At 47.8% G+C, this 24,964-nt stretch overlaps 1 protein-coding gene across 1 annotated transcript in view; it reads left to right on the top strand.

Annotated features, from left to right (window-relative positions):
* LOC110512574 (receptor-type tyrosine-protein phosphatase O) overlaps positions 1–24,964 on the top strand; it is a 92,964-nt gene that overhangs the window by 56,296 nt on the left and 11,704 nt on the right. Inside the window, exons 14-18 of the mRNA XM_036956784.1 lie at positions 6,840–6,978; positions 12,355–12,475; positions 17,872–17,940; positions 22,016–22,099; positions 24,245–24,280. Coding sequence (XP_036812679.1) covers positions 6,840–6,978; positions 12,355–12,475; positions 17,872–17,940; positions 22,016–22,099; positions 24,245–24,280 — 449 coding nt within the window. The remainder of the gene's footprint in view (positions 1–6,839; positions 6,979–12,354; positions 12,476–17,871; positions 17,941–22,015; positions 22,100–24,244; positions 24,281–24,964) is intronic.

Here is a 24,964-nt window from a genome sequence, read left to right as displayed (position 1 = left end):
ACAGGTAATCAGTTCCTGTCTTTACTCAACAGGTAGACTAGGACTACTTCTACAGGTAATCAGTTCCTGTCTGTACTCAACAGGTAGACTAGGACTACTTCTACAGGTAATCAGTTCCTGTCCTTACTCAACAGGTAGACTAGGACTACTTCTACAGGTAATCAGTTCCTGTCTGTACTCAACAGGTAGACTAGGACTACTTCTACAGGTAATCAGTTCCTGTCTTTACTCAACAGGTAGACTAGGACTACTTCTACAGGTAATCAGTTCCTGTCTTTACTCAACAGGTAGACTAGGACTACTTCTACAGGTAATCAGTTCCTGTCCTTACTCAACAGGTAGACTAGGACTACTTCTACAGGTAATCAGTTCCTGTCCTTACTCAACAGGTAGACTAGGACTACTTCTACAGGTAATCAGTTCCTGTCTTTACTCAACAGGTAGACTAGGACTACTTCTACAGGTAATCAGTTCCTGTCTTTACTCAACAGGTAGACTAGGACTACTTCTACAGGTAATCAGTTCCTGTCCTTACTCAACAGGTAGACTAGGACTACTTCTACAGGTAATCAGTTCCTGTCTTTACTCAACAGGTAGACTAGGACTACTTCTACAGGTAATCAGTTCCTGTCCTTACTCAACAGGTAGACTAGGACTACTTCTACAGGTAATCAGTTCCTGTCTGTACTCAACAGGTAGACTAGGACTACTTCTACAGGTAATCAGTTCCTGTCCTTACTCAACAGGTAGACTAGGACTACTTCTACAGGTAATCAGTTCCTGTCCTTACTCAACAGGTAGACTAGGACTACTTCTACAGGTAATCAGTTCCTGTCCTTACTCAACAGGTAGACTAGGACTACTTCTACAGGTAATCAGTTCCTGTCCTTACTCAACAGGTAGACTAGGACTACTTCTACAGGTAATCAGTTCCTGTCTTTACTCAACAGGTAGACTAGGACTACTTCTACAGGTAATCAGTTCCTGTCTTTACTCAACAGGTAGACTAGGACTACTTCTACAGGTAATCAGTTCCTGTCTGAACTCAACAGGTAGACTAGGACTACTTCTACAGGTAATCAGTTCCTGTCCTTACTCAACAGGTAGACTAGGACTACTTCTACAGGTAATCAGTTCCTGTCCTTACTCAACAGGTAGACTAGGACTACTTCTACAGGTAATCAGTTCCTGTCCTTACTCAACAGGTAGACTAGGACTACTTCTACAGGTAATCAGTTCCTGTCCTTACTCAACAGGTAGACTAGGACTACTTCTACAGGTAATCAGTTCCTGTCCTTACTCAACAGGTAGACTAGGACTACTTCTACAGGTAATCAGTTCCTGTCCTTACTCAACAGGTAGACTAGGACTACTTCTACAGGTAATCAGTTCCTGTCCTTACTCAACAGGTAGACTAGGACTACTTCTACAGGTAATCAGTTCCTGTCTGTACTCAACAGGTAGACTAGGACTACTTCTACAGGTAATCAGTTCCTGTCCTTACTCAACAGGTAGACTAGGACTACTTCTACAGGTAATCAGTTCCTGTCTTTACTCAACAGGTAGACTAGGACTACTTCTACAGGTAATCAGTTCCTGTCTGTACTCAACAGGTAGACTAGGACTACTTCTACAGGTAATCAGTTCCTGTCTGTACTCAACAGGTAGACTAGGACTACTTCTACAGGTAATCAGTTCCTGTCCTTACTCAACAGGTAGACTAGGACTACTTCTACAGGTAATCAGTTCCTGTCCTTACTCAACAGGTAGACTAGGACTACTTCTACAGGTAATCAGTTCCTGTCTGTACTCAACAGGTAGACTAGGACTACTTCTACAGGTAATCAGTTCCTGTCCTTACTCAACAGGTAGACTAGGACTACTTCTACAGGTAATCAGTTCCTGTCTTTACTCAACAGGTAGACTAGGACTACTTCTACAGGTAATCAGTTCCTGTCTTTACTCAACAGGTAGACTAGGACTACTTCTACAGGTAATCAGTTCCTGTCTTTACTCAACAGGTAGACTAGGACTACTTCTACAGGTAATCAGTTCCTGTCTTTACTCAACAGGTAGACTAGGACTACTTCTACAGGTAATCAGTTCCTGTCTTTACTCAACAGGTAGACTAGGACTACTTCTACAGGTAATCAGTTCCTGTCTGTACTCAACAGGTAGACTAGGACTACTTCTACAGGTAATCAGTTCCTGTCCTTACTCAACAGGTAGACTAGGACTACTTCTACAGGTAATCAGTTCCTGTCTTTACTCAACAGGTAGACTAGGACTACTTCTACAGGTAATCAGTTCCTGTCCTTACTCAACAGGTAGACTAGGACTACTTCTACAGGTAATCAGTTCCTGTCCTTACTCAACAGGTAGACTAGGACTACTTCTACAGGTAATCAGTTCCTGTCCTTACTCAACAGGTAGACTAGGACTACTTCTACAGGTAATCAGTTCCTGTCTTTACTCAACAGGTAGACTAGGACTACTTCTACAGGTAATCAGTTCCTGTCTTTACTCAACAGGTAGACTAGGACTACTTCTACAGGTAATCAGTTCCTGTCCTTACTCAACAGGTAGACTAGGACTACTTCTACAGGTAATCAGTTCCTGTCCTTACTCAACAGGTAGACTAGGACTACTTCTACAGGTAATCAGTTCCTGTCTTTACTCAACAGGTAGACTAGGACTACTTCTACAGGTAATCAGTTCCTGTCCTTACTCAACAGGTAGACTAGGACTACTTCTACAGGTAATCAGTTCCTGTCTGTACTCAACAGGTAGACTAGGACTACTTCTACAGGTAATCAGTTCCTGTCCTTACACAACAGGTAGACTAGGACTACTTCTACAGGTTATCAATTCCTGTCCTTACTCAACAGGTAGACTAGGACTACTTCTACAGGTAATCAGTTCCTGTCTGTACTCAACAGGTAGACTAGGACTACTTCTACAGGTTATCAATTCCTGTCCTTACTCAACAGGTAGACTAGGACTACTTCTACAGGTAATCAGTTCCTGTCTTTACTCAACAGGTAGACTAGGACTACTTCTACAGGTAATCAGTTCCTGTCCTTACTCAACAGGTAGACTAGGACTACTTCTACAGGTAATCAGTTCCTGTCCTTACTCAACAGGTAGACTAGGACTACTTCTAGAGGTAATTAGTTCCTGTCTGTACTCAACAGGTAGACTAGGACTACTTCTACAGGTAATCAGTTCCTGTCTTTACTCAACAGGTAGACTAGGACTACTTCTACAGGTAATCAGTTCCTGTCTGTACTCAACAGGTAGACTAGGACTACTTCTACAGGTAATCAGTTCCTGTCTGTACTCAACAGGTAGACTAGGACTACTTCTACAGGTAATCAGTTCCTGTCTTTACTCAACAGGTAGACTAGGACTACTTCTACAGGTAATCAGTTCCTGTCCTTACTCAACAGGTAGACTAGGACTACTTCTACAGGTAATCAGTTCCTGTCCTTACTCAACAGGTAGACTAGGACTACTTCTACAGGTAATCAGTTCCTGTCTTTACTCAACAGGTAGACTAGGACTACTTCTACAGGTAATCAGTTCCTGTCCTTACTCAACAGGTAGACTAGGACTACTTCTACAGGTAATCAGTTCCTGTCCTTACTCAACAGGTAGACTAGGACTACTTCTACAGGTAATCAGTTCCTGTCTTTACTCAACAGGTAGACTAGGACTACTTCTACAGGTAATCAGTTCCTGTCTGTACTCAACAGGTAGACTAGGACTACTTCTACAGGTAATCAGTTCCTGTCTGTACTCAACAGGTAGACTAGGACTACTTCTACAGGTAAGCAGTTCCTGTCTTTACTCAACAGGTAGACTAGGACTACTTCTACAGGTAATCAGTTCCTGTCCTTACTCAACAGGTAGACTAGGACTACTTCCTTGGTAATCAGTTCCTGTCTTTACTCAACAGGTAGACTAGGACTACTTCTACAGGTAATCAGTTCCTGTCCTTACTCAACAGGTAGACTAGGACTACTTCTACAGGTAATCAGTTCCTGTCCTTACTCAACAGGTAGACTAGGACTACTTCTACAGGTAATCAGTTCCTGTCCTTACTCAACAGGTAGACTAGGACTACTTCTACAGGTAATCAGTTCCTGTCTGTACTCAACAGGTAGACTAGGACTACTTCTACAGGTAATTAGTTCCTGTCTGTACTCAACAGGTAGACTAGGACTACTTCTACAGGTAATCAGTTCCTGTCTGTACTCAACAGGTAGACTAGGACTACTTCTACAGGTAATCAGTTCCTGTCTGTACTCAACAGGTAGACTAGGACTACTTCTACAGGTAATCAGTTCCTGTCCTTACTCAACAGGTAGACTAGGACTACTTCTACAGGTAATCAGTTCCTGTCTTTACTCAACAGGTAGACTAGGACTACTTCTACAGGTAATCAGTTCCTGTCCTTACTCAACAGGTAGACTAGGGCTACTTCTACAGGTAATCAGTTCCTGTCTGTACTCAACAGGTAGACTAGGACTACTTCTACAGGTAATCAGTTCCTGTCCTTACTCAACAGGTAGACTAGGACTACTTCTACAGGTAATCAGTTCCTGTCCTTACTCAACAGGTAGACTAGGACTACTTCTACAGGTAATCAGTTCCTGTCCTTACTCAACAGGTAGACTAGGACTACTTCTACAGGTAATCAGTTCCTGTCCTTACTCAACAGGTAGACTAGGACTACTTCTACAGGTAATCAGTTCCTGTCCTTACTCAACAGGTAGACTAGGACTACTTCTACAGGTAATCAGTTCCTGTCCTTACTCAACAGGTAGACTAGGACTACTTCTACAGGTAATCAGTTCCTGTCCTTACTCAACAGGTAGACTAGGACTACTTCTACAGGTAATCAGTTCCTGTCCTTACTCAACAGTGACTGGAGCGCTCCAAACAAAAGACAACGAATAAATTGACAAAACTCGTAAATGAAATAAACCAAAACTTGTTTCTCACCAGTGTAGCCTAGGTTACGCTGTAAACAACATGTCCACTCGCACAATGACAACGGAAGACTGTAATAAGACTATATTGAATGCATTAAACGACCTGACTGTAACCTTAGTAACAAACATTGTATATGATAAATGATGGTAAAAATGTTTACATTTACTACTGGTGATACTGGTGTGCCATCCCTGCAGCCTACGCAATGGATTAGTCCACTGAGACAGACCTCCGCAATGGATTTGTCCACTGAGACAGGCCTCCGCAATGGATTAGTCCACTCAGACAGGCCTCTACAATGGATTAGTCCACTGAGACAGGTCTCCGCAATGGATTAGTCCACTCAGACAGGCCTCTACAATGGATTAGTCCACTGAGACAGGTCTCCGCAATGGATTAGTCCACTCAGACAGGCCTCCGCAATGGATTAGTCCACTGAGACAGGCCTCTACAATGGATTAGTCCACTCAGACAGGCCTCCACAATGGATTAGTCCACTGAGACTGGCCTCTACAATGGATTAGTCCACTGAGACAGGACTCTACAATGGATTAGTCCACTCAGACAGGCCTCCACAATGGATTAGTCCACTCAGACAGGCCTCCGCAATGGATTAGTCCACTGAGAAAGGCCTCTACAATGGATTAGTCCACTCAGACAGGCCTCCACAATGGATTAGTCCACTCAGACAGGCCTCTATAATGGATTAGTCCACTGAGACAGGTCTCTACAATGGATTAGTCCACTAGACAGGCCTCTACAATGGATTAGTCCACTCAGACAGGCCTCTATAATGGATTAGTCCACTGAGACAGACCTCCGCAATGGATTAGTCCACTCAGACAGGCCTCCGCAATGGATTAGTCCACTCAGACAGGCCTCCGCAATGGATTAGTCCACTCAGACAGACCTCCACAATGGATTAGTCCACTCAGAAAGACCTCCGCAATGGATTAGTCCACTCAGAAAGACCTCTACAATGGATTAGTCCACTTAGACAGGCCTCTACAATGGATTAGTCCACTAGACAGGCCTCTACAATGGATTAGTCCACTCAGACAGACCTCTACAATGGATTAGTCCACTCAGACAGGCCTCTACAATGGATTAGTCCACTCAGACAGGTCTCTACAATGGATTAGTCCACTCAGAAAGACCTCCACAATGGATTAGTCCACTCAGACAGGTCTCTACAATGGATTAGTCCACTTAGACAGGCCTCTACAATGGATTAGTCCACTCAGACAGACCTCTATAATGGATTAGTCCACTCAGACAGACCTCTATAATGGATTAGTCCACTCAGACAGGCCTCTACAATGGATTAGTCCACTCAGACAGGCCTCTATAATGGATTAGTCCACTCAGACAGGCCTCTACAATGGATTAGTCCACTCAGACAGGCCTCTATAATGGATTAGTCCACTCAGACAGGCCTCTACAATGGATTAGTCCACTAGACAGGCCTCTACAATGGATTAGTCCACTCAGACAGACCTCTACAATGGATTAGTCCACTCAGACAGGCCTCTACAATGGATTAGTCCACTAAGACAGGTCTCTACAATGGATTAGTCCACTCAGACAGGCCTCTACAATGGATTAGTCCACTCAGACAGGCCTCTACAATGGATTAGTCCACTCAGACAGGCCTGAATCAGACAGTAGATAGTAGTGTTCTGTCCTTGTAGTATGTTCTCTGTTCTCTCTGTCCTTGCAGTATGTTCTCTGTTCTCTCTGTTCTACAGTACGGTGTTCTGTCCTTCCAGTATGTTCTCTGTTCTCTCTGTCCTACAGTACGGTGTTCTGTCCTTCCAGTATGTTCTCTGTTCTCTCTGCAGGCTCGGGAGCCTCTAACAGCCCAGTCCCATGTGGTGACAGTGTCCAGCCTGCTACCCTCCTCCTCCTATAACTGCAGTGTGATCAGTTATAGCTACAGTACGCCCAGCGAGCCAGCTTTCATACACATCTCTACTACAGGTACAGCCAGCCTTCATACACACCACTACTACAGGTACAGCCAGCCTTCATACACATCACTACTACAGGTACAGTCAGCCTTCATACACATCTCTACTACAGGTACAGTCAGTCAGCCTTCATACACATCTCTACTACAGGTACAGCCAGCCTTCATACACATCACTACTACAGGTACAGTCAGCCTTCATACACATCTCTACTACAGGTACAGTCAGCCTTCATACACATCTCTACTACAGGTACAGTCAGTCACTCTTCATACACATCTCTACTACAGGTACAGTCAGCCTTCATACACATCTCTACTACAGGTACAGTCAGTCAGCCTTCATACACATCTCTACTACAGGTACAGTCAGCCTTCATACACATCTCTACTACAGGTACAGTCAGCCTTCATACACATCTCTACTACAGGTACAATCGGCCTTCATACACATCACTACTACAGGTACAGTCAGCCTTCATACACATCTCGACTACAGGTACAGTCAGCCTTCATACACATCTCTACTACAGGTACAGTCAGTCAGCCTTCATACACATCTCTACTACAGGTGCAGTCAGCCTTCATACACATCTCTACAACAGGTACAGTCAGCCTTCATACACATCACTACTACAGGTACAGTCAGCCTTCATACACATCTCTACTAAAGGTACAGTAAGCCTTCATACACATCTCTACTACAGGTACAGTCAGCCTTCATACACATCTCTACTACAGGTACAGTCATCCTTCATACACATCTCTACTACAGGTACAGTCAGCCTTCATACACATCTCTACTACAGGTACAGTCAGCCTTCATACACATCACTACTACAGGTACAGTCAGCCTTCATACACATCTCTACTACAGGTACAGTCATCCTTCATACACATCTCTACTACAGGTACAGTCAGCCTTCATACACATCTCTACTACAGGTACAGTCAGTCAGCCTTAATACACATTTCTACTACAGGTACAGTCAGGCTTCATACACATCACTACTACAGGTACAGTCAGCCTTCATACACATCTCTACTACAGGTACAGTCAGTCAGCCTTCATACACATCACTACTACAGGTACAGTCAGCCTTCATACACATCTCTACTACAGGTACAGTCAGCCTTCATACACATCTCTACTACAGGTACAGTCAGCCTTCATACACATCTCTACTACAGGTACAGTCAGCCTGCATACACATCTCTAATAGAGGTACAGTCAGCCTTCATACACATTTCTACTCTAGGTACAGTCAGCCTTCATACACATCACTACTACAGGTACAGTCAGCCTTCATACACATCTCTACTACAGGTACAGTCAGCCTTCATACACATCTCTACTACAGGTACAGTCAGCCTTCATACACATCTCTACTACAGGTACAGTCAGCCTTCATACACATCTCTACTACAGGTACAGTCAGTCAGCCTTCATACACATCTCTACTACAGGTACAGTCAGTCAGCCTTCATACACATCTCTAATAGAGGTACAGTCAGCCTTCATACACATCTCTACTACAGGTACAGTCAGCCTTCATACACATCTCTACTACAGGTACAGTCAGCCTTCATACACATCTCTACTACAGGTACAGTCATCCTTCATACACATCTCTACTCTAGGTACAGTCAGCCTTCATACACATCTCTACTACAGGTACAGTCAGCCTTCATACACATCTCTACTACAGGTACAGTCAGCCTTCATACACATCTCTACTACAGGTACAGTCAGCCTTCATACACATCTCTACTACAGGTACAGTCATCCTTCATACACATCTCTACTCTAGGTACAGTCAGCCTTCATACACATCTCTACTACAGGTGCAGTCAGCCTTCATACACATCTCTACAACAGGTACAGTCAGCCTTCATACACATCACTACTACAGGTACAGTCAGCCTTCATACACATCTCTACTAAAGGTACAGTAAGCCTTCATACACATCTCTACTACAGGTACAGTCAGCCTTCATTCACATCTCTACTACAGGTACAGTCAGTCAGCCTTCATACACATCTCTACTACAGGTACAGTCAGCCTTCATACACATCTCTACTACAGGTACAGTCAGCCTTCATACACATCACTACTACAGGTACAGTCAGCCTTCATACACATCTCTACTACAGGTACAGTCATCCTTCATACACATCTCTACTACAGGTACAGTCAGCCTTCATACACATCTCTACTACAGGTACAGTCAGTCAGCCTTCATACACATTTCTACTACAGGTACAGTCAGGCTTCATACACATCACTACTACAGGTACAGTCAGCCTTCATACACATCTCTACTACAGGTACAGTCAGTCAGCCTTCATACACATCACTACTACAGGTACAGTCAGCCTTCATACACATCTCTACTACAGGTACAGTCAGCCTTCATACACATCTCTACTACAGGTACAGTCAGCCTTCATACACATCTCTACTACAGGTACAGTCAGCCTTCATACACATCTCTAATAGAGGTACAGTCAGCCTTCATACACATTTCTACTCTAGGTACAGTCAGCCTTCATACACATCACTACTACAGGTACAGTCAGCCTTCATACACATCTCTACTACAGGTACAGTCAGCCTTCATACACATCTCTACTACAGGTACAGTCAGCCTTCATACACATCTCTACTACAGGTACAGTCAGCCTTCATACACATCTCTACTACAGGTACAGTCAGCCTGCATACACATCTCTAATAGAGGTACAGTCAGCCTTCATACACATTTCTACTCTAGGTACAGTCAGCCTTCATACACATCACTACTACAGGTACAGTCAGCCTTCATACACATCTCTACTACAGGTACAGTCAGCCTTCATACACATCTCTACTACAGGTACAGTCAGCCTTCATACACATCTCTACTACAGGTACAGTCAGCCTTCATACACATCTCTACTACAGGTACAGTCAGTCAGCCTTCATACACCTTTCTACTACAGGTACAGTCAGGCTTCATACACATCACTACTACAGGTACAGTCAGCCTTCATACACATCTCTACTACAGGTACAGTCAGTCAGCCTTCATACACATCACTACTACAGGTACAGTCAGCCTTCATACACATCACTACTACAGGTACAGTCAGCCTTCATACACATCTCTACTACAGGTACAGTCAGCCTTCATACACATCTCTACTACAGGTACAGTCAGCCTTCATACACATCTCTAATAGAGGTACAGTCAGCCTTCATACACATTTCTACTCTAGGTACAGTCAGCCTTCATACACATCACTACTACAGGTACAGTCAGCCTTCATACACATCTCTACTACAGGTACAGTCAGCCTTCATACACATCTCTACTACAGGTACAGTCATCCTTCATACACATCTCTACTCTAGGTACAGTCAGCCTTCATACACATCTCTACTACAGGTACAGTCAGTCAGCCTTCATACACATTTCTACTACAGGTACAGTCAGGCTTCATACACATCACTACTACAGGTACAGTCAGCCTTCATACACATCTCTACTACAGGTACAGTCAGTCAGCCTTCATACACATCACTACTACAGGTACAGTCAGCCTTCATACACATCACTACTACAGGTACAGTCAGCCTTCATACACATCTCTACTACAGGTACAGTCAGCCTTCATACACATCTCTACTACAGGTACAGTCAGCCTTCATACACATCTCTAATAGAGGTACAGTCAGCCTTCATACACATTTCTACTCTAGGTACAGTCAGCCTTCATACACATCACTACTACAGGTACAGTCAGCCTTCATACACATCTCTACTACAGGTACAGTCAGCCTTCATACACATCTCTACTACAGGTACAGTCATCCTTCATACACATCTCTACTCTAGGTACAGTCAGCCTTCATACACATCTCTACTACAGGTACAGTCAGCCTTCATACACATCTCTACTACAGGTACAGTCAGCCTTCATACACATCTCTACTACAGGTACAGTCAGCCTTCATACACATCTCTACTACAGGTACAGTCATCCTTCATACACATCTCTACTCTAGGTACAGTCAGCCTTCATACACATCTCTAATAGAGGTACAGTCAGCCTTCATACACATCTCTACTACAGGCACAGTCAGCCTTCATACACATCTCTAATAGAGGTATGTTAAACTTCTACAGTTCTACAGTTTTACACTACAGAACAAGTCTGTTTTTAAGAGGTTAACTGCCACTCTCTCTCTCTCCTCTGGTCAAATCTGGTTCCTGTTTTCTAGAAGGCCAATGTCAGCTGGCTGTAGTGGACCACACCCAACCATTCTGACTCAAATGCTGAGTTTCAGATCCTCATTGCTGTGTCTGCAGGCTGTGTGTATGCCTGTTGTATCATCCTGAATCTGTACTGTGTACTGTGCCAGAGAGATGAACCCCAGCATAGCTCCATCTCTGCTCTAGAGGTCCTCAGTGATAATGACTGTATGTTATTGTCCTCCCAGACAGAGAGATGAACCCCAGCGTAGCTCCATCTCTACTCTAGAGGTCCTCAGTGATAATGACTGTATGTTATTGTCCTCCCAGCCAGAGAGATGAACCCCAGCGTAGCTCCATCTCTGCTCTAGAGGTCCTCAGTGATAATGACTGTATGTTATTGTCCTCCCAGACAGAGAGATGAACCCCAGCGTAGCTGCCATCTCTGCTCTAGAGGTCCTCAGTGATAATGACTGTATGTTATTGTCCTCCCAGACAGAGAGATGAACCCCAGCGTAGCTCCATCTCTGCTCTAGAGGTCCTCAGTGATAATGACTGTATGTTATTGTCCTCCCAGCCAGAGAGATGAACCCCAGCGTAGCTCCATCTCTGCTCTAGAGGTCCTCAGTGATAATGACTGTATGTTATTGTCCTCCCAGACAGAGAGATGAACCCCAGCGTAGCTCCATCTCTGCTCTAGAGGTCCTCAGTGATAATGACTGTATGTTATTGTCCTCCCAGCCAGAGAGATGAACCCCAGCGTAGCTCCATCTCTGCTCTAGAGGTCCTCAGTGATAATGACTGTATGTTATTGTCCTCCCAGCCAGAGAGATGAACCCCAGCGTAGCTCCATCTCTGCTCTAGCAGTCCTCAGTGATAATGACTGTATGTTATTGTCCTCCCAGACAGAGAGATGAACCCCAGCGTAGCTCCATCTCTGCTCTAGAGGTCCTCAGTGATAATGACTGTATGTTATTGTCCTCCCAGACAGAGAGATGAACCCCAGCGTAGCTCCATCTCTGCTCTAGAGGTCCTCAGTGATAATGACTGTATGTTATTGTCCTCCCAGCCAGAGAGATGAACCCCAGTGTAGCTCCATCTCTGCTCTAGAGGTCCTCAGTGATAATGACTGTATGTTATTGTCCTCCCAGACAGAGAGATGAACCCCAGCGTAGCTGCCATCTCTGCTCTAGCAGTCCTCAGTGTCCTCCTTCTCAGCCTGCTGGTCCTCTTCCTACTGATGCTGCGTAAGAAACACCTGCAGATGGCCAGGTGAGATATGGGGGAGCTGTCCACGTAATGAACACACAAGCCTGACACTAACCTTTCTACAGTTCTGGCTTTTAATATATTTCTGTCAGAAGAGTAAGAAAAATAGAGCTGAACAAGTACAGCCACTGGCTCCTCCTCCCCCCTGACTACCAGGACCACTGGCTACTATCCCCCCTGACTACCATGACCACTGGCTCCTCTCCTCCTGACTACCATGACCACTGGCTCCTCTCCCCCTGACTACCAAGACCACTGGCTCCTCTCCCCACTGTCTACCAAGACCACTGGCTCCTCTCCCCCTGACTACCAAGACCACTGGCTCCTCTCCCCCTGACTACCAAGACCACTGGCTCCTCTCCCCCTGACTACCAAGACCACTGGCTCCTCTCCCCACTGTCTACCAGGACCACTGGCTCCTCTCCTCCCCTGACTACCATGACCACTGGCTCATCTCCCCCTGACTGCCATGACCACTGGCTCCTCTCCTCCTGACTACCAGGACCACTGGCTCCTCTCCCCCTGACTACCATGACCACTGGCTCCTCTCCTCCTGACTACCATGACCACTGGCTCCTCTCCCCCCTGACTACCATGACCACTGGCTCCTCTCCTCCTGACTACCAGGACCACTGGCTCCTCTCCTCCCCTGACTACCAAGACCACTGGCTCCTATCCCCCCTGACTACCAAGACCACTGGCTCCTCTCCTCCTGACTACCATGACCACTGGCTTCTCTCCCCCCTGACTACCATGACCACTGGCTCCTCTCCTCCTGACTACCATGACCACTGGCTCCTCTCCTCCCCTGACTACCATGACCACTGGCTCCTCCCCCCCTGACTACCAAGACCACTGGCTCCTCTCCTCCTGACTACCAAGACCACTGGCTCCTCTCCCCCCTGACTACCATGACCACTGGCTCCTCTCCTCCTGACTACCATGACCACTGGCTCCTCTCCTCCCCTGACTACCATGACCACTGGCTGCTCCCCCCCCTGACTACCATGACCACTGGCTCCTCTCCTCCCCTGACTACCATGACCACTGGCTCCTCCCCCCCTGACTACCAAGACCACTGGCTCCTCTCCTCCTGACTACCAAGACCACTGGCTCCTCTCCCCCCTGACTACCATGACCACTGGCTCATCTCCCCCTGACTACCATGACCACTGGCTCCTCTCCTCCTGACTACCATGACCACTGGCTCCTCTCCCCCTGACTACCATGACCACTGGCTCCTCTCCTCCTGACTACCAGGACCACTGGCTCCTCTCTTCCCCTGACTACCAAGACCACTGGCTCCTCTCCCCCTGACTACCATGACCACTGGCTCCTCTTTTCCTGACTACCAGGACCACTGGCCCCTCTCCTCCCCTGACTACCATGACCACTGGCTCCTCTCCTCCTGACTACCATGACCACTGGCTCCTCTCCTCCTGACTACCAGGACAACTGGCTCCTCTCCCCCTGACTACCAAGACTACTGGCTCCTTTCCCCCTGACTACCAAGACCACTGGCTCCTCTCCTCCTGACTACCATGACCACTGGCTCCTCTCCCCCCTGACTACCATGACCACTGGCTCCTCTCCTCCTGACTACCATGACCACTGGCTCCTCTCCTCCCCTGACTACCATGACCACTGGCTCCTCCCCCCCTGACTACCAAGACCACTGGCTCCTCTCCTCCTGACTACCAAGACCACTGGCTCCTCTCCCCCCTGACTACCATGACCACTGGCTCCTCTCCTCCTGACTACCATGACCACTGGCTCCTCTCCCCCCTGACTACCATGACCACTGGCTCCTCCCCCCCCTGACTACCATGACCACTGGCTCCTCTCCTCCCCTGACTACCATGACCACTGGCTCCTCCCCCCCTGACTACCAAGACCACTGGCTCCTCTCCTCCTGACTACCAAGACCACTGGCTCCTCTCCCCCCTGACTACCATGACCACTGGCTCATCTCCCCCTGACTACCATGACCACTGGCTCCTCTCCTCCTGACTACCATGACCACTGGCTCCTCTCCCCCTGACTACCATGACCACTGGCTCCTCTCCTCCTGACTACCAGGACCACTGGCTCCTCTCTTCCCCTGACTACCAAGACCACTGGCTCCTCTCCCCCTGACTACCATGACCACTGGCTCCTCTTTTCCTGACTACCAGGACCACTGGCCCCTCTCCTCCCCTGACTACCATGACCACTGGCTCCTCTCCTCCTGACTACCATGACCACTGGCTCCTCTCCTCCTGACTACCAGGACAACTGGCTCCTCTCCCCCTGACTACCAAGACCACTGGCTCCTTTCCCCCTGACTACCAAGACCACTGGCTCCTCTCCCCCTGACTACCATGACCACTGGCTCCTCTCCCCCTGACTACCATGACCACTGGCTCCTCTCCTCCTGACTACCAGGACAACTGGCTCCTCTCCCCCTGACTACCATGACCACTGGCTCCTCTCCCCCTGACTACCATGACCACTGGCTCCTCTCCTCCACTGACTACCATGACCACTGGCGCCTCTCCTCCTGACTACCAGGACCACTGGCTCCTCTCTTCCCCTGACTACCAAGACCACTGGCTCCTCTCCCCCTGACTACCATGACCACTGGCTCCTCTTTTCCTGACTACCAGGACCACTGGCCCCTCTCCTCCCCTGACTACCATGACCACTGGCTCCTCTCCTCCTGACTACCATGACCACTGGCTCCTCTCCTCCTGACTACCAGGACAACTGGCTCCTCTCCCCCTGACTACCAAGACCACTGGCTCCTTTCCCCCTGACTACCAAGACCACTGGCTCCTCTCCCCCTGACTACCATGACCACTGGCTCCTCTCCCCCTGACTACCATGACCACTGGCTCCTCTCCTCCTGACTACCAGGACAACTGGCTCCTCTCCCCCCTGACTACCATGACCACTGGCTCCTCTCCCCCTGACTACCATGACCACTGGCTCCTCTCCCCCCTGACTACCAAGACCACTGGCTCCTCTCCTCCTGACTACCAGGACCACTGGCTCCTCTCCTCCCCTGACTACCATGACCACTGGCTCCTCTCCCCCTGACTACCATGACCACTGGCTCCTCTCCTCCTGACTACCAGGACCACTGGCCCCTCTCCTCCTCTGACTACCATGACCACTGGCTCCTCTCCTCCTGACTACCATGACCACTGGCTCCTCTCCTCCTGACTACCAGGACAACTGGCTCCTCTCCCCCCTGACTACCAAGACCACTGGCTCCTTTCTCCCTGACTACCAAGACCACTGGCTCCTCTCCCCCTGACTACCATGACCACTGGCTCCTCTCCCCCTGACTACCATGACCACTGGCTCCTCTCCTCCTGACTACCAGGACAACTGGCTCCTCTCCCCCCTGACTACCAAGACCACTGGCTCCTCTCCTCCTGACTACCATGACCACTGGCTCCTCTCCCCCCTGACTACCATGACCACTGGCTCCTCTCCTCCCCTGACTACCAAGACCACTGGCTCCTCTCCTCCCCTGACTACCATGACCACTGGCTCCTCTCCAACCTGACTACCAAGACCACTGGCTCCTCTCCTCCTGACTACCATGACCACTGGCTCCTCTCCCCCCAGACTACCAAGACCACTGGCTCCTCTCCTCCTGACTACCATGACCACTGACTCCTCTCCCCCCTGACTACCAAGACCACTGGCTCCTCTCCTCCTGACTACCATGACCACTGAGTCCTCTCCCCCCTGACTACCATAACCACTGGCTCCTCTCCTCCTGACTACCATGACCACTGGCTCCTCTCCCCCCTGACTATCAAGACCACTGGCTCCTCTCCCCCCTGACTACCATGACCACTGGCTCCTCTCCTCCCCTGACTACCAAGACAACTGGCTCCTCTCCTCCCCTGACTACCATGACCACTGGCTCCTCTCCAACCTGACTACCAAGACCACTGGCTCCTCTCCTCCTGACTACCATGACCACTGGCTCCTCTCCCCCCTGACTACCAAGACCACTGGCTCCTCTCCTCCTGACTACCATGACCACTGACTCCTCTCCCCCCTGACTACCATGACCACTGGCTCCTCTCCTCCTGACTACCATGACCACTGGCTCCTCTCCCCCCTGACTACCAAGACCACTGGCTCCTCTCCTCCTGACTACCATGACCACTGACTCCTCTCCCCCCTGACTACCATGACCACTGGCTCCTCTCCTCCTGACTACCATGACCACTGACTCCTCTCCCCCCTGACTACCATGACCACTGGCTCTTCTCCTCCTGACTACCATGACCACTGGCTCCTCTTCCCCCTGACTACCAAGACCACTGGCCCCTCTCCCCCTGACTACCAAGACCACTGGCTCCTCTCCTCCTGACTACCATGACCACTGGCTCCTCTCCCCCCTGACTACCAAGACCACTGGCTCCTCTCCCCCCTGACTACCAGGACCACTGGCTCCTCTCCCCCTGACTACCATGACCACTGGCTCCTCTCCCCCTGACTACCATGACCACTGGCTCCTCTCCCCCCTGACTACCAAGACCACTGGCTCCTCTCATCCTGACTACCATGACCACTGGCTCCTCTCCCCCTGACTACCAAGACCACTGGCCCCTCTCCCCCCTGACTACCAAGACCACTGGCTCCTCTCCCCCCTGACTACCATGACCACTGGTGTTCAGTGTAGATCAGGTCATTACCCACAGAGCCCCAGGTTAGATCTGTCCAGTGTAGATCAGGTCATTACCCACAGAGCCCCAGGTTAGATCTGTCCAGTGTAGATCAGGTCATTACCCACAGAGCCCCAGGTTAGATCTGTCCAGTGTAGATCAGGTCATTACCCACAGAGCCCCAGGTTAGATCTGTCCAGTGTAGATCAGGTCATTACCCACAGAGCCCCAGGTTAGATCTGTCCAGTGTAGATCAGGTCATTACCCACAGAGCCCCAGGTTAGACCTGTCCAGTGTAGATCAGGTCATTACCCACAGAGCCCCAGGTTAGATCTGTCCAGTGTAGATCAGGTCATTACCCACAGAGCCCCAGGTTAGATCTGTCCAGTGTAGATCAGGTCATTACCCACAGAGCCCCAGGTTAGACCTGTCCAGTGTAGATCAGGTCATTACCCACAGAGCCCCAGGTTAGATCTGTCCAGTGTAGATCAGGTCATTACCCACAGAGCCCCAGGTTAGATCTGTCCAGTGTAGATCAGGTCATTACCCACAGAGCCTGTTAATAGATAGAAAACTAGCATTTTTGGTTAAAGCATTTTCAATTCCTCTTTATTGTTTTAGTCATCAAAACATTTGACTTCCTCTTTTTATTGTTTTAGTCATCGTGTGGGTAATACAGTAAATGTGAGTTATCTTTGTGTTTGTAGCTAAATCCTGTCTTTCTTCCAGGGAGTGCGGAGCAGAAACATTCGTCAACTTTGCTTCGTTTGAGAGAGACAGCAAACTGCCCTACAACTGGTAGGAATTACCACATCTCTACACTGAACCAGAAACCCAAAACAACAAGTCTGCTGTCCTCAGTCAACCAGACTATCTGAATGTTCAAATCCATTCCTCTAATCCATCAGACCAGGGAGAGAGAGAGAGGCTACAACTCTGTTTAACACTGGCTAGAGTTAGTAGGACTAACCTCTAATCCAACTATCAGACCAGGGAGAGAGAGAGAGGCTACAACTCTGTTTAACACTGGCTAGAGTTAGTAGGACTAACCTCTAATCCAACTATCAGACCAGGGAGAGAGAGAGAGGCTACAACTCTATTTAACACTGGCTAGAGTTAGTAGGAATAACCTCTAATCCAACTATCAGACCAGGGAGAGAGAGAGAGAGAGGCTACAACTATGTTTAACACTGGCTAGAGTTAGTAGGACTAACCTCTAATCCAACTATCAGACCAGGGAGAGAGAGAGAGGCTACAACTCTGTTTAACACTGGCTAGAGTTAGTAGGAATAACCTCTAATCCAACTATCAGACCAGGGAGAGAGAGAGAGGCTTCAATTCTGTTTAACACTGGCTAGAGTTAGTAGGAATAACCTCTAATCCAACTATCAGACCAGGGAGAGAGAGAGAGAGGCAACAACTCTGTTTAACACTGGCTAGAGTTAGTAGGACTAACCTCTAATCCAACTATCAGACCAGGGAGAGAGAGAGAGGCTACAACTCTGTTTAACACTGGCTAGAGTTAGTAGGACTAACCTCTAATCCAACTATCAGACCAGGGAGAGAGAGAGAGAGGCTACAACTCTGTTTAACACTGGCTAGAGTTAGTAGGAATAACCTCTAATCCAACTATCAGACCAGGGAGAGAGAGAGAGGCTACAACTCTGTTTAACACTGGCTAGAGTTAGTAGGACTAACCTCTAATCCAACTATCAGACCAGGGAGAGAGAGACAGAGGCTACAACTCTGTTTAACACTGGCTAGAGTTAGTAGGAATAACCTCTAATCCAACTATCAGACCAGGGAGAGAGAGAGAGGCTTCAACTCTGTTTAACACTGGCTAGAGTTAGTAGGAATAACCTCTAATCCAACTATCAGACCAGGGAGAGAGAGAGAGGCTACAACTCTGTTTAACACTGGCTAGAGTTAGTAGGACTAACCTCCAATCCAACTATCAGACCAGGTGGAGAGAGAGAGAGGCTACAACTCTGTTTAACACTGGCTAGAGTTAGTAGGACTAACCTCTAATCCAACTATCAGACCAGGGAGAGAGAGTTTAGAGGCTACAACTCTGTTTAACACTGGCTAGAGTTAGTAGGACTAACCTCTAATCCAACTATCAGACCAGGGAGAGAGAGACAGAGGCTACAACTCTGTTTAACACTGGCTAGAGTTAGTAGGAATAACCTCTAATCCAACTATCAGACCAGGGAGAGAGAGAGAGGCTACAACTCTGTTTAACACTGGCTAGAGTTAGTAGGACTAACCTCTAATCCAACTATCAGACCAGGTGGAGAGAGAGAGAGACTACAACTATGTTTAACACTGGCTAGAGTTAGTAGGAATAACCTCTAATCCAACTATCAGACCAGGGAGAGAGAGAGAGGCTACAACTCTGTTTAACACTGGCTAGAGTTAGTAGGAATAACATCTAATCCAACTATCAGACCAGGGAGAGAGAGAGAGAGGCTACAACTCTGTTTAACACTGGCTAGAGTTAGTAGGAATAACCTCTAATCCAACTATCAGACCAGGGAGAGAGAGAGAGAGACTACAAATCTGTTTAACACTGGCTAGAGTTAGTAGGAATAACCTCTAATCCAACTATCAGACCAGGGAGAAGGTGTTGATAACAGACTAATGATGATTAATATAAGGGCTTAAAGACGGTCTGTTACGTCATATAAAGGGTTAAAGTTCATCCTAAACACACACATTTAATATAAAGGCTTAAAGCCTGTCCCTTACGGCAGGCCTTGGCTTCATCCTAAACACACACACACCTCCCATCACTAAGCCATACCTCCTCTCGGTGTGGTGTTAACGTGAACCATCTCTACATCCCGTCAGTCATGTGGCTGATCCAGTCTTGCACAGCTTGTCTTTTCTACGTGCATGATGATGATGAATGGCTGGCTAAGTGGTAGTTCTGTTAGCGTCAACAACTTATTTACATTACAAGGACTGTTGTTGTGGAGGAACAAGTCGTTGTTGGCCGCGGGAATAGGACCATTCATTTGATGTGTATTGAGCTCTGTGGAATGGATCCTCACCATGGGGTCTGTAAAGCCAAGCAGCTGTCATTGGGCCCTAATGAACACTGAGTCCTACTGTAAAGCCAAACAGATGTCATTGGGCCCTAATGAACACTGAGTCCTACTGTAAAGCCAAACAGCTGTCATTGGGCCCTAATGAACACTGAGTCCTACTGTAAAGCCAAACAGATGTCATTGGGCCCTAATGAACACTGAGTCCTACTGTAAAACCAAGCAGCTGTCATTGGGCCCTAATGAATACTGAGTCCTACTGTAAAGCCAAACAGCTGTCATTGGGCCCTAATGAATACTGAGTCCTACTGTAAAGCCAAACAGATGTCATTGGGCCCTAATGAACACTGAGTCCTACTATAAAGCCAAACAGCTGTCATTGGGCCCTAATGAATACTGAGTCCTACTGTAAAGCCAAACAGCTGTCATTGGGCCCTAATGAACACTGAGTCCTACTGTAAAGCCAAACAGATGTCATTGGGCCCTAATGAACACTGAGTCCTACTATAAAGCCAAACAGCTGTCATTGGGCCCTAATGAACACTGAGTCCTACTGTAAAGCCAAACAGCTGTCATTGGGCCCTAATAAACACTGAGTCCTACTGAGGAACGGTTAGATATCAACATTGGGCCCTAATAAACACTGAGTCCTACTGAGGAACTGTTAGATATCAACATTGGGCCCTAATGAACACTGAGTCCTACTGAGGAACTGTTAGATATCAACATTGGGCCCTAATGAACACTGAGTCCTACTGAGGAACTGTTAGATATCAACACTGAGCCCTAATGGACACTGAGTCCTACTACTGAGGAGCTGTTAGATATCAACATTGGGTCCTAATGGACACTGAGTCCTACTGAGGAACTGTTAGATATCAACATTGGGCCCTAATGAACACTGAGTCCTACTGAGGAACTGTTAGATATCAACACTGAGCCCTAATGAACACTGAGTCCTACTACTGAGGAGCTGTTAGATATCAACACTGAGCCCTAATAAATACTGAGTCCTACTGAGGAACTGTTCGATATCAACATTGGGCCCTAATGAACACTGATTCCTACTGAGGAGCTGTTAGATATCAACACTGAGCCCTAATGAACACTGAGTCCTACTGAGGAACTGTTAGATATCAACACTGAGCCCTAATGAACACTGAGTCCTACTGAGTCCTACTGAGGAGCTTTTAGATATCAACATTGGGCCCTAATGAACACTGATGAAGAGAACAGTCATTGATGTCTCCACTGTGAACCAACAGAAGGCTGTTAGTGGCCTGATGAAGAGAACAGTCATTGATGTCTCCACTGTGAACCAACAGAAGGCTGTTAGTGGCCTGATGAAGAGAACAGTCATTGATGTCTCCACTGTGAACCAACAGAAGGCTGTTAGTGGCCTGATGAAGAGAACAGTCATTGATGTCTCCACTGTGAACCAACAGAAGGCTGTTAGTGGCCTGATGAAGAGAACAGTCATTGATGTCTCTACTGTTATTGACCAGAGAGTTAAAGACAGGTCACTATAGTAGATCTTATTAACAGGCTCAGACTGTAAGGTGCATTAACAGTGTTGACCTCTGACAGGAACTACTCTGCCCTACCTCTCTGACATGATACTAATGGTGTTTGTTAACAGTGTTGACTTCTGACAGGAACTACTCTGCCATACCTCTCTGTCATGATACTAATGGTGTCTGTTCTGTCTGTCTGTTCTGTCCCCACCTGTCTGTCTGTCTGTCTGTCTGTCTGTCTGTCTGTCTGTCTGTCTGTCTGTCTGTCTGTCTGTCTGTCTGTCTGTCTGTCTGTCTGTCTGAACCCTTCAGGCGAAGGAGCCTCTTTGCCTTTCTCACCCTCCTGCCATCCTGCCTTTGGACTGACTATCTTTTGGCTTTTTATATTAATCCTTGGTAAGTAACTGTTCTGGGGCCTGTGTTAGAAAGGCTGTCCTCTCTGACTCCTAAGTAAGTAACTGTTCTGGGGCCTGTGTTAGAAAGGCTGTCCCCTCTGACTCCTTAGTAAGTAACTGTTCTGGGGCCTGTGTTAGAAAGGCTGTCCTGTCTGCCTCCTTGGTAAGTAACTGTTCTGGGGCCTGTGTTAGAAAGGCTGTCCTCTCTGCCTCCTTGGTAAGTAACTGTTCTGGGGCCTGTGTTAGAAAGGCTGTCCTCTCTGACTCCTAAGTAAGTAACTGTTCTCGGGCCTGTGTTAGAAAGGCTGTCCCCTCTGACTCCTTAGTAAGTAACTGTTCTGGGGCCTGTGTTAGAAAGGCTGTCCTGTCTGCCTCCTTGGTAAGTAACTGTTCTGGGGCCTATGTTAGAAAGGCTGTCCTCTCTGCCTCCTTGGTAAGTAACTGTTCTGGGGCCTGTGTTAGAAAGGCTGTCCCCTCTGACTCCTTAGTAAGTAACTGTTCTGGGGCCTGTGTTAGAAAGGCTGTCCCCTCTGACTCCTTAGTAAGTAACTGTTCTGGGGCCTGTGTTAGAAAGGCTGTCCTGTCTGCCTCCTTGGTAAGTAACTGTTCTGGGGCCTGTGTTAGAAAGGCTGTCCTCTCTGCCTCCTTGGTAAGTAACTGTTCTGGGGCCTGTGTTAGAAAGGCTGTCCTCTCTGCCTCCTTGGTAAGTAACTGTTCTGGGGCCTGTGTTAGAAAGGCTGTCCCCTCTGACTCCTTAGTAAGTAACTGTTCTGGGGCCTGTGTTAGAAAGGCTGTCCTCTGACCATAGACACCGAGCTACCTGAAAGGTCCCTTTTCTTATTGATGTGACTTAAGGAGTCTGTAGCCAGACATTTCACATACAAATGATCTGCATTTCCACTGTCAATCAACTGGTGGAGAAAAGAGTCCCAGGATCCTGAGGTGATCAGAGTGTGTTCAGATCAGAGATCTTTCTAGTAATCCTCTGTCTGTGGTTGGAACAGTCCTTCACATAAAACACACTCTTCAAGATGGATTCAATAACATGGCATGGCAAGGTACTAACATACTGTAGCATGATACTAGCAACAGTTTGGCCTTCCTGTCTGCACGCTGTCTGCACTCTGTCTGCTTGCTGCATGCACTCTGTCTGCCCGCTGTCTCCTTGCTGTCTGCACTCTGTCTGCCCTCTGTCTGCCCTCTGTCTGCCCTCTGTCTGCTTGCTATCTGCACTCTATCTGCCCTCTGTCTGCTTGCTGTCTGCACTCTGTCTGCCCTCTGTCTGCAGTCTGTCTGCTTGCTGTCTGCACTCTGTCTGCCCTCTGTCTACTTGCTGTCTGCACTCTGTCTGCTTCTGTCTGCTTGCTGTCTGCACTCTGTCTGCACTCTGTCTGCTTGCTGTCTGCACTCTGTCTGCACTCTGTCTGCCTGCTGTCTGACAACTGTCTGCACGCTGTCTGCCTGCTGTCTGCACTCTGTCTTCCCTCTGTCTGCTTGCTGTCTGCACTCTGTCTGCCCGTTGTCTGCACTCTGTCTGCACTCTGTCTGCCTGCTGTCTGCACTCTGTCTGCCCGCTGTCTGCCTGCTGTCTGCTTGCTGTCTGCTATCTGTCTGCCCACTGTCTGCTTGCTGTTTGCTATCTGTCTGCCCTCTGTCTGCTTGCTGTTTGCTTGATGTCTGCCCGCTGTCTGCTATCTGTCTGCCCTCTGTCAGCTTGCTGTTTGCTTGCTGTCTGCTTGCTGTCTGCTATCTGTCTGCCCTCTGTCAGCTTGCTGTTTGCTTGCTGTCTGCCCGCTGTCTGCTATCTGTCTGTCCTCTGTCTGCTTGCTGTTTGCTTGCTGTCTGCTATCTGTCTGCCCTCTGTCAGCTTGCTGTCTGCACTCTGTCAGCTTGCTGTCTGCCCGTTGGGTGGTGATGTGGGTCCAGTGGGGGTTGAATAAGGAAGCTCGGACGAGTCAAGTGTGTTTGTATCATCTATGAGTTGGGGATTTGGGACAGACATCACTTGAGCATGTTGCTGTTCTGTAGGTTATCCTCTATTGTCTAGAATGACACCAAGCAGTGATTTGATTGGATGTTGGATCCCTTCTGGTGGGAACTAAATGTCTGATTATAAAATGGTGGAACTTCCTTCTGTGTTTTATAGGAGCAAGACTGCTTTAAAGAAACGGAAGCTAACAAGGTAACACTACTAGGAAAGGGATGTGTGTCTGCTGCAGTATGTGCTTGTGAGGAAATCTGTTCATCTGTGTGTGTGTGTGTGTGTGTGTGTGAACTGTGTTAATCTGTGTGTGAGTGTGTTAATCTGTGTGTGTGTGTGAACTGTGTTAACGTGTGTGTGTTAATCTGGGTGTGTGTGAAATGTGTTAATGTGTGTGTGTGTTAATCTGTGTGTAAGGTGTTGTAACAATTCTCCTCCTCTTCTGAGGAGGAGTAGGAAATATCGGACCAATGCGCATGTGTTGTGTTTCAGCCCTGTCCATCTGGATGACTGTTCTGTGTGTTGTGTTTCAGCCCTGTCCAGATGGATGACTGTTCTGTGTGTTGTATTTCAGCCCTGTCCATCTGGATGACTGTTCTGTGTGTTGTGTTTCAGCCCTGTCCATCTGGATGACTGTTCTGTGTGTTGTGTTTCAGCCCTGTCCATCTGGATGACTGTTCTGTGTGTTGTGTTTCAGCCCTGTCCATCTGGATGACTGTTCTGTGTGTTGTGTTTCAGCCCTGTCCATCTGGATGACTGTTATGTGTGTTGTGTTTCAGCCCTGTCCATCTGGATGACTGTTCTGTGTGTTGTGTTTCAGCCCTGTCCATCTGGATGACTGTTCTGTGTGTTGTGTTTCAGCCCTGTCCATCTGGATGACTGTTC

This window comes from Oncorhynchus mykiss, chromosome 21 (genome assembly GCF_013265735.2).
Source record: "Oncorhynchus mykiss isolate Arlee chromosome 21, USDA_OmykA_1.1, whole genome shotgun sequence".
Classification (NCBI taxonomy): Eukaryota; Metazoa; Chordata; class Actinopteri; order Salmoniformes; family Salmonidae; genus Oncorhynchus; species Oncorhynchus mykiss.
Note: the sequence above shows the minus strand (reverse complement) of the source record. Positions and strands in the feature narration are given on the sequence as shown.